General features: G+C 39.4%; 1 protein-coding gene across 2 annotated transcripts; it reads right to left on the reverse strand.

The window, feature by feature from the left end:
- Positions 1-9,865: 9,865 nt before the first annotated feature.
- Positions 9,866-12,160, reverse strand: LOC147627108 (glucan endo-1,3-beta-glucosidase 6-like). 2 transcript variants are annotated; one of them, XM_086815685.1, is made up of 3 exons: positions 11,861-12,160; positions 11,304-11,690; positions 9,866-11,145 (listed from the first exon to the last, which is right to left on the reverse strand). In XM_086815685.1, exons 2-3 carry the CDS (start codon positions 11,639-11,641, stop codon positions 10,032-10,034), a joined length of 1,452 nt encoding a protein of 483 aa, XP_086671811.1. In that variant the 5' UTR covers positions 11,642-11,690; positions 11,861-12,160; the 3' UTR covers positions 9,866-10,031. The 2 variants fall into 2 exon arrangements, with proteins under 2 accessions (XP_086671811.1, XP_086671810.1); XM_086815684.1 differs by having other exon boundaries at positions 11,771-12,160.
- Between the last annotated feature and the right edge of the window lie 2,260 nt (positions 12,161-14,420).

Genomic DNA, 14,420 nt, shown 5'->3' on the forward strand with positions numbered 1-14,420 from the left:
CACCCAAAAGTAAATGTCGTGGCTCCATAAAACATAAGATCATGTCCACAATCAGGAACCAAATGCACATAGCTCGTAGTTAGCATCATGCAAAACTAAATAAGAATTGATGCTGACACAACTTGAAACATCCAAGGCACAACCCTCTATATCCATGTATTTATATGTATGACCTAAACTATGCATTACCTCCTCATGTGTAAATCCCTCTGTGTGCATGATCCTCTAAGATAAGAGTATGATTGATAGGATCATCATAAACATCATCGTCAGGGTTGACAATGTATCCATACATGAGAGATAAATGGAATCATCATCCATAAAATACCTAACCCCGGAATCTCCAAGGTTAATGAAGTAATGCTCATAGGTAGGGTCTATCTCCATCAATAATGGTTCCAATAAAATATATAAATTCAATGTGAAACTCTCTAGATCATATGAATAATCATGTGTCTCCTATGATATCTCACCTTAGTAAAATCAACACTACTCTCATGCAGTAGGAGTCGTGGTATCGTGAACATCTCCACATGCCAAAGCCCTAGAAGAATAGCTTGTCCTATCAGCACAAGAAACTTAAGCCTATGCCCATAAGTATCTCTAGAATCCACATGTGAAGTATCACTAAACTCATGTGCTCTACTAGATATATCACTAGTTGAATGCACACCATCCTCTAAAATTCTCCCATAATCAACTAATGTATCCTGATGATCCATAGGAAGAAAGATAGGTGTAAAAATATCAATGCTCGATGTGTGCCTCTATCTCTACCCTCAAGATCATGCCCACATGGTCCAACTACTATCATCATCATGTTAATATGTGACAATAGCATCATGTGCATGTGTATCACTATGATCATATGCATGTGTATCATTATGATCATGTGCATGTGTATCATCATGTACACATATACCCATATCATCATAAGTGTGTGTGTGCAGTACAATATCATGTGTATATGTATAAGATACATCATCATCATCATAGGTATGTGGGTGTGATACATCATCATCATCATCATCTAAATCTATGTTAATGTAGTCCATGTCCTCACGGACATAATTATAATGGCTCAAGAGTATAGGACACTCATGTAAGATGCCAAAGAAAGAATCACCCCATGCGAACAATACCGAACCATCAACGTAAAGGAAGTCAAGCAATGACACAATAAAATCCCATCTGGTACAAACATCCGACTCATCAAACAAATGTCTCGAGTGACTAGGCATCAATCCCTCGAGCTCAAAAAACCACCCATGGCATGGATAAGCTACCTCATCTCATAATGCGAAGTCGATGAATGAGGATTTAAAGGCATAAACCTTGAAGTGCCAAAAGTATTTGTGAATGCGGTAAAAGAATTATGATCTGTGCAACAAAATGGTAGCTCACCACCATAACGAGCATAGCCATGAAAATAAAGTATGAGCATCCCTCCTAAGATCAGGATCTGAGATGGTAACATAGTGATGTTGATGAGACGATGTGGGGTGTAGAGTGTTGATCAAATAAGGAGTAAAAATAACAAGAAAAACCTGTAGCTATGTGCGAAAAATCTCCACAAAGAACCCTAAAATTTTTGAACACTCCTCAAAACACAAAAAATGTGAAAACACGCTCACAAAACACTAAGTGCGTGTACAATCCCCAAATAAAGTGCCAATGCGTGTGAACAATGCCAACTGAAATGGTCGCATATGTGAATAATCCCTCACAAATGCTCAAGGCCTGTAAACAAATCCAATGACCCGCACATCACGTGTGAACAAGGTCTATAAAACCCAAAAGTGTGCAAAACAAACCCTCAATACACTATGCATGTAAACAAGGCCAAGTAATGTGTAAATGCGTGTGACACACCTCGCACATGCGAACAAACCTCGAGTGTGTGACCCCGCCTAAAACAATGCTCAAAAGCGAGCCCAAAACTCATAAACAAAAATCACGTAGCAAACAAATCACAATGGTCCACACACAAGCTGTGAAGGCCCCAAAAAACCCCCCGAGGGAGGGTAAACCACCCATGAAAGAATCACTCGTTTTTTTTGTTTTTCGAGCCGGGGTCAGAGATGAGCAGAAAGAATCACTCGCAGGCATGAAAGAGTCACTAGTGTGCGTGTGAGCAACCAATATGCTCAAAACCTAAGGAAAACCCAAGGAGAAATATAGAAAGGCCAAAGCTGTAGAGTAAGTGTAAATGGGCAAGGTAATAGATGGGCCAGAAAGAAGGTGTGAAAACCTTAGTGTGAATGGGTGATTGACAAGCTGAAATCTTTATTATGTGCGATTAAGGATCTTCCTCTCTCTCCATGCTATAATCGTCTTTTGTCTCTCAAAGCTGTAGCTGATCATGCTCTTCTTTGCCTCACAACAGAGTTGTCCGCTCAGAAGCACAACAATGTGATGAAGCGCCGGCTCCTTACGCCAGGTATAGCAGCCTTTTAACTGTATAATCAGTGGCAACAAAGAGCTTCATGCTAGGCACATTTCGCTGATGAGCTTTGAGTGTTATGTGTTTCATAGTTCTTAGATGTAAGATGCAAAAGAGAATGGGATCCTGTGGCGTTCAACTTCCATTGCCATTGTCTTTGTAAACATGTTGAGAGAGAGAGAGAGAGAGAGGGGGGCCTCTCAATGAAAGATCTATCTCAGTGCCCCTTAATCGCTTTACCATGAGAGAGCTCAGTGTTACCAGCAGATCACCAAAGCCTTTCTTGCAACTGTTGCCATGAGAGAGGAGGCAGTGCACTTGTAAAAAGTCCACGATACTGAAGTAACCCAGCACTTTGAAGACATTACTATCACCCTTCACCTAGACTTCTACTTCCTCTCATAGCCTGTCCACAACCCATTTTGCAATTGGTCCCTTGGTCCTTTTATTTTTTGTCACAACTTGGATTTCGACCAAAGAACAAGTATGAGTCACTATTAACTGCCCATCCTTATTAAGAAACTATTTTAAATGTTGTAAGTTTGCACGCCTTCAATGAATCTTGATCTCAACACTAAGTCTTGAATTCTCCACACTTATCTTGTGTACTTTGCTGAGAGATTTTGCAAAGCTCAGTGATGCTTCTGAATGGCAAATCAATTTGCAAGAGACCTTCCCTCTATGGTTGAAGTCTAGTATGCAGGTCAAGAGACTGTATAGTGTATAGAGCACATTGGTTTCACCAATGTGCTCGGTGATGCTTCTGAATGGCAAATCAATTTGCAAGAGACCTTTCCTCTATGGTTGAAGTCTAGTATGCAGGTTAAGAGACTCTATAGTGTATGGAGCACATTGGTTTCACCAATGGATTGGGTATAATTCATAGCAGGGCTCATACTGAAATGGTTGCTAAAGCTTGGTTAAACTGTTTGTATTTTTTTGTCCCTTCAATCTTCTAGCAAATTTCATCAAAGCTTTACAAGACTTATCATTTTCTTGATCAATAAACTGTTTAACTGCTTTTGATTTGTCAAGTTTCATCACTAATGTATTGTTGTTAATGACTTTCTTGGTCAATAAGCTATTCCAACTATCTTAGATCAAGTCACATTATCAACTGTTGGCATAATCATGCATTAAGATGCACTAATCTTGGTCAATAAGCTGTTCTAACTGCCTTAGATCAAGTCACATTATCAATTGTTAGCATAATCTTGCATTAAGATGTATTAATCTTGCTTACTTAGATTAAGTTAAGCAATAAGACCACAATATTGCATATCTTGTGTCAAACTTTGTAATATTTCTTTATTTTTTGCAGTTTCAACAATTACTCTTAAAGAAACATAATTCTTGCAAGAAATGATTAACATTAAGAAAGTTTCTATCAAGATTAAAAAAGTTTCAATCAAGAATCACTCACTGTTTCTTCAAGATTTGATTTCTGCACTATCTTTGCATTCTTTTATAAATCTGCACTAAGAAACTTGCAAATAGTACTCTGCATAGCAGCTTTGCATAGATCTTCCACACAACTATAAACTACATCACTTTGCACAACATATTCTGTAACAAAACTACACTCTACACTACAATTTGCTCAACATACATCAGAACATAAACAAAATTATCTCAAATTTATGTAGGAATTAGGGTTATCTAAAAATGATTATCACTAATCTCATTGTTAATCCACTCAAAACAGAGTCAAGAAAAAATTTAAAAACTATGTAAAAGTACTAATTCAAAAATAGATTAGGCACTAATCACTCCATAATCAAAACATAAAGATCTAAACCAAGGGCTCTGATACCAATGTAAGAAAGGGAGCATGACCAAGCTGGGATACAGGGATGGATCTACTTAAGATATGGAGTAGGCATGGGTGTAGGTCACCATCCTAAGGCAATAACCAAGAAGACCATTTTGAAAGCTTGGGCATAAGCTCCAAGAAGATAAGATGTTTATATCAAATGATAAGGTGATAAAAGAGTACAATAACCTAGACCAAGGTCACTTATATAATGCTTGGTCATTTCATACTAGATGCCCCAAATCTAGACCAAGGTCACTTATATAATGCCTGGCCATTTCACACTAGCCAATCAATATGCCCATGCCCCAAATCTAAACCAAGGTCACTTATATAATGCCTAGACATTTCACACTAGCTAATCAATATGCCCATGTCCAAAATCTATACTCAAGGGACCGAAGGTCCATGTACCTAGGCCCATACCCATAGGCCCATGCCCCAAATCTAAACCAAGGTCACTTATATAATGCCTAGACATTTCACACTAGCTAATCAATATGCCCATGTCCAAAATCTATACTCAAGGGACCGAAGGTCCATGTACCTAGGCCCATACCCATACATGTGCATGTGCATGTATAATCACTTCATTACACACTATGTGTGCTTGCTGTTGTGTGTTTTGAGGAACTCGTCCCTAATAGTACAGTAAAGGAGACATGTCCCGATTTTCGACTATGATTGTTGGGTTGCTTATGGTTATGGTTAGCTTGGGATAATCCCACCTCACGATCGATACCAGATGTTTGAAACATTGTGGCATCCGATATGGTTTCACCACTTCTTGAGAGGGAGAAAACATTGAGGTTCCTAACCCTTCTCCTGCTCCTTCACTGGAGCTTGTTGTTGTGTGTTTTTAGGAACACTTGTCCCTAATGTTTATCATACCTATAATTATTAGATTGCTTGTTATTGGTCATAGTCAGCTTGGGATAATTTGCTAACCCATTTCTAGGGTTAACAAGAGCTACTACCATTATGTTATATCGAGGAGTCAAGGTAGATACACCAAAAGGTTATACATTCAAGATATGAAACAATGGCGTCTAATCTACAACTTGGACGAGCGCCCGTAATGGTTTAACGGAATACTTATGGCGATTCCCGCTTCAAGAGCGTGTGGTAGTAAGTTAGGATGAAGTCCTAAGTGATGTACTTCATGGATATATTATGAGAGTAGTCATTGTAATAGCATTAGGCCTCTTATGAGCCTAAAGTGCCTAGCTGGCCACAATTTAAGTGCCTAGCTGGCCACAATTTAAGTGTGTGTAAACACTTATGGCCATGTATATAAGTGAATTTCTCTCATAATATACAATATACTCTCCCATTGTGCAATAGAGTCTTGCTCTTGCTAATCTCTTTCCCTAATGCATGCTAGTGAGTGTGTGTGAGTGAAGTGAGGTGAGAGGAGGGACGAGTACCCGTAGTGCAACATGGTGGTGTGACAACGCTCGCGGAGGTGCGGTGGAATTGCTTCTCAAGTAGTTGTAGAACTTGGAGATCCTCAAGGGTTATGAGCTCGGCCATTGGAAAGATCCTCACGATAATTGCGGTTCATTAGGTAATCTCTTGTTGGATGTGTTTCAAGGGGGGTTAGGGTGAGCCATAACATAATCCCAACTCAGGATCAATACCAAATCTTTGAAACATTATAGCAACATGGTTTGACCACTTCATGAAGCAAACCTTGAAATTTATGGCCCTGCTTCTGCTCCTTCACTGGAGCTTTGTCCAAAAAATAGGATACTTTAAGCTCTTTTCATAAAGTTTATAGTGCTATTTATAAGGTGAATTTGGAGCGTAGAGGACCGTGGTGGCTCTTGTTTCCACGTGTTCCGATGTTTCTCTGCTCACATTTGCATTTCTTTGGTTCATTTCTTCCCAAAGCTCCTCATCACTAGAGTAGATCCGAAGAAGCTTTGCCTTTTTAACATGGGAGCGCTTTGTTGAGTGTTGGATGTTTAGTGGTAAGGAAGATTGGGTGGGTTTAAGGAAGTGTGGTTTGATGTATTGTTGTTTCTAACAATTAGTCTAGATCATGTTGGCATCAAAGCTTTTACTTTGGTGAAACAGGTCTGAAGAAGCAGATCTCAAGTTGATTTTAGACACGTCTATTTTGCTCAAGCTACAAAAATCTATATTTTTTCACATTTAAAAAATTTTGAGTTTAAAGATTTTTTGGTTTTTTTTTAAGATTCATGTGTGTTGACTCACACCTCTAGACTCATATCTCTAGGCTCAAGTGTCCAAGTTTCACATCTCTAGGCTCACACCTTTTTTGTATGAACTAAGCTCTCACATACTAATTTTTTATGAAATAAGCCTACCTATGGTATAGAATTTTATATACTAGGCCTATGTAGCATTGTGTAATTATTAGGCAACATTTGTACTTTAATGTCTTAATAATGACAAAGGATAAGAATTTTCCTTGGCAAGTACAGATTGTATGAAAAAAAAATTCTTAAAAGACACGAGTAGGTATGTTCTTAAGTCTTTAAAACAGTAATAATTAGTTGGCACAATACTAGGTATACCTACCTCTAGACTCATGGCTCACGTATCCACTCACGGCGGCTAACATCTCTAGGCGGCTCATGGCTCACGTCTCCAAGCTCACATGGTTGACTCTTATCTTTTTTTCTCGGGATTGTGGACTCATGTCTCTAAAGCCGAGAGCTCGTTTAACCTCATTTTAGAGTTTTTGAGGGTTTGTAGACTTAATGAGGATGATTAAGAATACTAATCCTAATTAATGATTGTTATATAAGTAATTAAGTATTTTTAATTGTTTTTTATTAGCTTTTCATGCTTCTAAGCTACCAATTTAAACAATGCATAAAAAAACATGAAATGCAACGAAATTTAATTATCCCACTCTAATCCACACCTAATGGAGCTTAATGCTCGTGTTTTCGAAGTGGATTCCACTCCTAATCATAATTGCTAAGGTATTCCTTGGCTTAATATAATGAAATTTAAGCCTAATGTGCTCTCCAAAATCATGAGAATCCCGAAGAAACCAAGGTTTTTCCCTTTTAGGAGATGAAAATTGAATACCCTAAAGCAAATAAACTTCAAATCAAAATCAAAAGCAACAAATCTAAAACATCCAAGGCTCCAAAACCGTATGTTTTTCGTATTGTGACCTCTTAATTAATATTGGGCAATTATGTGGTCCCAATAGCTTGAAATGAAAGAATGAACAGAACTAAACTCTAGATTAGTCCGCGATAGTGACACCAAATATATGTAAGTTAAGAGCTTACCTTAGCCTTGCCAAAGCATATGTTATTGGGCCTTGTCTTTGAGCTGTAAATATAACTTCCCGATATGAGTGCACTAGCTCGCTTGTCATGTCCTCACTCCATTGTCATGGCAACTTGCTCCTTGTCAATGAGGCTTGCTGATGGGATAAAGGGAGAGCTCTCTTCACCTAGATGCAGGTAAATAGAGATGGTTCTTCGCAATGGTTCTCTTTCATAAAAGAAGGGGAAGAAGAAGCTAATGAAAAAAAGGAAAACCTATAAGCAAATGTATTGTCCATCTAGCATTACATGAATCCAATAACATGCGCGCAAGCAAGAGTAGAGAAGAAAACATCTCACAAGTATTCTATTGTAAGGGAATGATTATGTACTCCTTATTATAAAAAATAACTTATATACAAGTGACTAGTTTTCACACTAGGCCAGCCAAACTTAAAAATGATCCAACCTCTATTACTAATCTTAAACAAGTATGTAAACAAAGCCCTTACACCTTCCCTATTTGATATTAAGCACATGGTAAGATCGCTTTATATGTTTCAATACCGTCTTACTACAAAGATGAGTGCTCATTTAAGCAAGTAAGATGGCAAAGGACCATGTAGTAGTTCGAGCAAATAAAACCATGTTAACCTATAGAGTGGCTAACAACTTCCATCCTATATCTTTCTGATTTTGCAAACCTTTGGAGTTGTTCCCGACTCATGAACTTTAATTGCTTGAACATAATGTAATAGTATTCATAAGCGTTCTACAATACAACACAAAATGCTGAGAATGCCATAGTTAATTAATGCAAATGACCAAAAAAAAAGAAGTTGAGACTCAAACTTATATCTTGGTTATTTATTTACTCAAAACTTCTACTTCTAACTTGCATTATCTTACAAAAGATAAATGCATGTTCAAGCAAGTAAGATAGCAAAGCACCTTTATGATAGGCTAGGTGGATGAAACCATGTTCACCTATGGAGTGGTTAACAACTTCCATGCTAAATGTTTTTGCTTTTACAAACCTTTGGAGTTGTTCTCCTCAATTTTAACTTTGATTCTTGGAATATAATGTAACAACATTCATAAGTGTTCTAAAATACGATTACATAAAATGTTGAGAATGCCATAATTAATTGATTCAACCGACCAAAAGAAAGGGTTGAAGATGCACATACTTATATCTTGGTTGTCTATTCACTCAAACTTCTAATTCATCTTGGGCTTTACTCAATTAATGCCTAATGTTCAAACCTTAAAAATACATCATTGCTTCCCTCGCACCATGTGCCCACACCTCTCTTGCTTTAAGGAAGATTTATTGAAGCATTTGAAGGTCACAAATGAAGGTTAAAATAATCAAGCAAATGTATTGCTTTACAACTTGGATGCAATAATATTTTACATCAATTAATTAATACCATTTAAAAATGGCCTTTGGTGGCCTATTTCTCATTTGTCTGTTCAAAAATTAGCCCATATTCATTGCTCAAAAAAAGTTTTTTTTCAACAAATCATAAAACCTCTGTCTACAATTACACAAAGAATCTTTCTTCAAACAAATCATAAAACCATGTCTACAAAAGCACAAAGAACTATTATCCAACAAAACATATCCTAAAACCTATGTCTACAAGCCAATAAGGTGATAGCTCAAGTGGTGAAGGTTTGCCTAGGTCTAAAAGGTCCTGGGTTCAAAACGCCCTTTGGTGCTTCCTCGGTAGCATTACCTATAAGCAAATAATTAAGCGCCTATCGACAGTGGGACTACCGGAGGATCTTTGGCCTAAGGCCAATCAAGAAAAAAAAACTATTGTCTTCAAAAGCACAAAGAATCCTTTTTTCAACTAATCACAAAACCTATGTCTACAAGAGCACAAATAACTTTTTCCAACGAAATTTAAAATTTGTGTAGTTTTTTTTTTGGGAAGGGGGGGGGGGGGGTGGCAGACTTTCGAATTCAAATACTACCCTAGTATTACCTTAAAAGGTGAAGCATAATGATATTCCTTCACGTTAATTAGGACTCATCATTGGCTCAAGTAAAAGCACCAAACTAAGTGTATTTGAAACAATGTTATCCCCAACTGGATATGCTTTTTGTAAGAATGTATGTGTGTTTACCACGAAGTGGCCAAGCCACCCAAAAAAAAAACACTCCACCTAATTTACCATTTCCATCTCGGCAGGTGGTAGCAAACAGCTCGAATCTGAAAGTGTGTATGTAATTAAGCAGCATAGTGTCTATCTAGCAACCCATGTGCTTGCATGTGCGTGCACATGTGGGGGGGGGGGGGGGTGTTTGTATGCACACAGAGAGAGAGAGAGAGAGAGAGAGTTGGAAACACAAAACAAAAGTACTACAGAAAGGTTGCTAAACAAAATCAAATAACATCAACTGTACATTTTTTTTTGGCTGAGCAAAATCGAAAGGGGGGAGGGGAGAGGGGGGGGGCATCATGTTGGACCAAAAGACGGAGGTGCAGGCATTGCATGGAATATAAGAGGACTACAACATGTTAATGAGGAGAATCAAGGCCAATAAGAAAGGTGAGGTTTGTTTCCAAGAAACTTTGGCAGGGGAGGAGGAAGAGGAGCCATATGCAAGCTGGATGATGTACTCACAGTTGTTTATGGTGGGGTTGCTGGTGACAATACGGCCCAGCCCATTAAAAGTGCAAGCACCCATCTCCTGATTTTGCATCTGGAAGTATGCATTGAATGCATACGAAGCATTGCCATTGGCATCGAGGTAACGGTTGCATGAGCAGCCATAGCCAAGTGCCGTACAGTCCGCATTCGCGCAAGCATATGATATGCTATCAGGCAATGTGGATGTGTCCACGATGTTTGTGTTAAGGACACACCACTGCTGTTTCAAATATTGCACCCCCGACACTTGAACCAAGGCTTTGCCATTGGACCCTGAAAGTGAAAGAGAGTATTTGGGTATCCCATCATACCTATATATGCCCCAGTGCCTCTCAAAATTACCTGGCGCAATGCTCTTCGTGTCCTCATCAATCAAGCTGAACAGATAGAAATCAATAGCTGTATCTGGCCGTCGAGGCGTTCCCCCATTGTTTGCCACATGATCTACAAAACCCTGATTGAACTTCCGTGCATAACCTGTATTAGCATTCACATCCCCATCTGTTGGCCAGCCTATCTCTCCCACTATGATGCTCATGTTGGAATAACCCACCTTGGTTAGCGCTACAACAAGTGAATCATAGCTAGCATCAAACACATTGTGGTAAGTGTATTCACCATCTACAACAGGGGAAGCATGGCCGTCGAAGAATGCATAATCCACAGGGAAATTTTTGTTGCCATATAGACTAAGAAAAGGGTAGATATTAATGGTGAAGGGGCATTCATTCTGTGCTGCGAAGTCCACAATTTGAATTATATTGTTGGCTATGTCTGCTCTGAAAACGGTTTGAGAGGGAGAATGAGTAGCCGAGAGGATGTCAGAGTTGAGGGGGACAGTGGCCTTCACTTGGTCCCCAATGTTGGCATTGTTAAGAGCTAGTTGGATGTTTCTGAGTGCAGGGTAGGCAGATGCAGAGTAAGTTCCATTGTAGGCTTTAAGGTAAGGTTCGTTTCCAACAGCAACGTATCTGGACAACAAACCCCCCGTGCCGGAAAAAAAAAAAAGGGGGGATGTTTGATTCATAACCAGACATTGCCTGAGAGGGCAGTAACACACAAGCGCGCGCGCACACACACACACACACATACACACACAGTAAATGAGATTAGGGTGCCCTGAGATTACCTTATCTTGGTTCCGCCCGGTATGTAGCGCACCACATTATTCTGCACCCATAGATTTGCCTGGGCTGCATCTGTCATGCTGATGAGAAACTCATTAGGGATGCCCACCATCACCTCGATTCCGCTGTTTCCTAGCGCTCGCAACACGCTGTTGTCGGAGTCGAACAGCTTCACCTTCTTGATGTTGTTGGCCATTAGCATCTTCACCACTGCTTGAGGCGGCAGGGGATGTGAAGCTTGAGTCCCCCAGTTCACCCCAAGGGCATGCACTCTCTGGGTCACACGGGTGACACAGAAAATGCACAAGAAGAAGAAGGTCCATATTTGAGGATGACCCATGATGAGGGGTTTTGGTGGGTTGTTGGAGCTTGTATGACTGCGGTGAAATCTGTAGCAAAAGTTGATCGAGTTAGTGAAATGAAATGAGAGAAAAGAGGAGAATGCAGAGATGCAGCAGGAGCAGAGAACCTTGCGGCAAAGGGAGCGCACGGAGGGAAGCTACACATGCAAGAAAGCAAGCAAGGTGAAAAACCCTATTTTCTACTGTAGTTTTCATACGCGCAAGAGTCTCTCGAGAGTCGAGACTGGCTGCAGAGCTGCTTCTGCTCTGTGTGTGTGTGTGTGTGAGAGTGTGTGTGTGTGCCAGGCTGCAGCGGCGCTCTGCTGCAGTGCAGTAGTAGCAGCAGGTACTGCTGATGGCCACGAAACGCAATCGCGCCTGGCCCCCAGCCTGCAGAGGACCTGCTCCTGTCCCCGTCCTTGACCTAGAACACCGCGCGAAACATTTGAATAGCAATGACATCATCGAAATTGACACAGAGAGACACAGAGACAGGAAAATCAAAAAAATCCCCTCTTTCTTTTCGAGGCTATAAAGATTCACTTCATGACAGTCAATCCCACCTCATGGAAAAGAAACCTACATCTCTACACTTACTATTCTTGCCCTTGCGAGGCGACAACATTCACCCACATTTGTCGCTCTCTGTGGCCATCTCATTTTGCCACTTGGCACTAGTGTCCAAGGGGACAGACTAATATGAAGAATTTTAGCACAAACTTGATTGTTAGCTTTGCTTCCAAAGAGCCAACGTCGCAGAGCTCGCAAATCACACTTCAGTCACATAACCTCCACCCGAACAGGTTGTGTCTATTTACGTGTGTGCAGGTTCAATACTTGGACCCCCCCCACCCCGTTCCCCTCCCCCCTGTTCCATAAAGTGTGGGCCTTAAAAACCTCCTCGCGTAGCCAATGGAGACAGCCTAGCGGTAAGGTGCTGAAGTCCCATGCATGAGGTGCTCGGTTCAAAACCTGCTAGCTGTTTTGACGACGGCATGAAAAAGCACACACACACAAGCACAAAGATCCAAAAAAAAAACGTTTCTCATGAGCGTCTCTTGTTCTCCTTGTTCTTCATCCATAGCTAAAATCCATTCTTCTTGTGTTTCTTTACATGTCTGGGGTTCAATAATGAGCTTGCCATTTTTCATGAAAATCACACGTGAAAGTGCAAAATTTGATGTCAATCACCCTTTGAGGAGTGCCATTTACCCTTCTAGACCTTCTTTGTGTGCCAGTGAGTTTGATTTGCTTTTATCTCCAGAAGTAAAACCTTCACATGCCATATCAAGACCTTGGGACAAGATTGAGACGTGATTATAGATTACTTAGTGACTCTGCTCTATTTTTAAAATTGCTTGCTTTGCAAGCTTCAATTACAAAAAATAAATAATGTATTTCTATAACAATCCTCCGATTTGGGAGAGCAACTGTCCTCAATTACATAGTATAGCAACACTAGTATCTTGGAATCACTCCATAAGATAAGACTTTGATTCACTCCTCAACGAACAATGATAAGCACGTGCATACGAAGTTGGATGGATACGCTCATAATCAACTCACACATAGATTAGATTGGACTCACTCACAATCTTACTTTAAACGAAAGTGGTTGGACTCACTCACAATCTTACTTTAAACGGACGTGGTTGGACTCACTCACAACCACCTTTTTTCATGGAATGGATTGGACTCACTCACAATCATTCTTCGAACGGAGTTGGTTGGATTCACTCACAACCTACTTTTACAAATCTTGTGCATAAACACAAATTCATAGCAATGAACTGCTTGAATAGAGTAAATTGGTTTTACTTTGAATTTGCAAAATAATTGAAACACTATAGTCAATAAATTAGTGGAAAAATGTTATATCATGAGAGATGCAATAAAAAGAAACCCGCTAACAATATCAATTGGAAAGCTCGAATTATATCTATGAAAATAAACTAAAAGAAAATAATAATGCAAATTCTATAACCTTTAAGCCGACATAACATCAATAGGAATGACAATCCTTTTGGGCCGTAGCTTGGATTTTAAGAAATCCAAACGAGCCTAAAACTCTTCAATGCTATATCCTCGTATTATTTTAAAACACTCCATGATATGGCAAAATCGAATATTCGAATTGAATACATGATTATTGTCGATGGAAATCATAACAAAACTAACCTCATGACTACAGGACCAAACTTTACTCCACTCCTCGCTTTCATTGTCATTGAAGATATGCGGAAGGATAATCATTGTGTTCCGAGATCCTTATTCTTTTATAGCTTCTTGTAGTCCTGAGTGTTCACGAGGACCTTGTGAAGATAAAAGCGTCATGATTGTTGCACTAGAAGAAGAAGTAAATTTGTTGATGAGCCAAAAACACTTGTATTGTAATCTTAATTCAATGAAAGCCAAAATTCTTGTTGAAAGTTGTCAAAAATTGGAGAAACGAACAATAATCTACTATTGTTCGATCTAGATTTGTCTTTAATTTATTGAAGTCTTTTTCTTTCTTTAATGAATTCAAGGTCGTTTGCTACCTAGCTTCTCTTCTCCTCCTTTTCCTTCCTTCTTTTCTTTCACTTCTTGTTCTCTCTGTCTTCTTTGCTTATTCATGAAATAAATTACATTAATAACCACACCATTTGCCTATTCATGAAATAAATTGCATTGATAACAATTTAAAAAGGCTTTTTTTGTTTGCCTTGAGTGTGTGTGAAGATTGTTAGCACAAGGACTTACCAAATGTAGACCTCTCACAATGGAACTTCAACTCCA

This window comes from Cibotium barometz, chromosome 21, assembly GCF_041138505.1.
Source record: "Cibotium barometz isolate CiBa-2024 chromosome 21, ASM4113850v1, whole genome shotgun sequence".
Classification (NCBI taxonomy): Eukaryota; Viridiplantae; Streptophyta; class Polypodiopsida; order Cyatheales; family Cibotiaceae; genus Cibotium; species Cibotium barometz.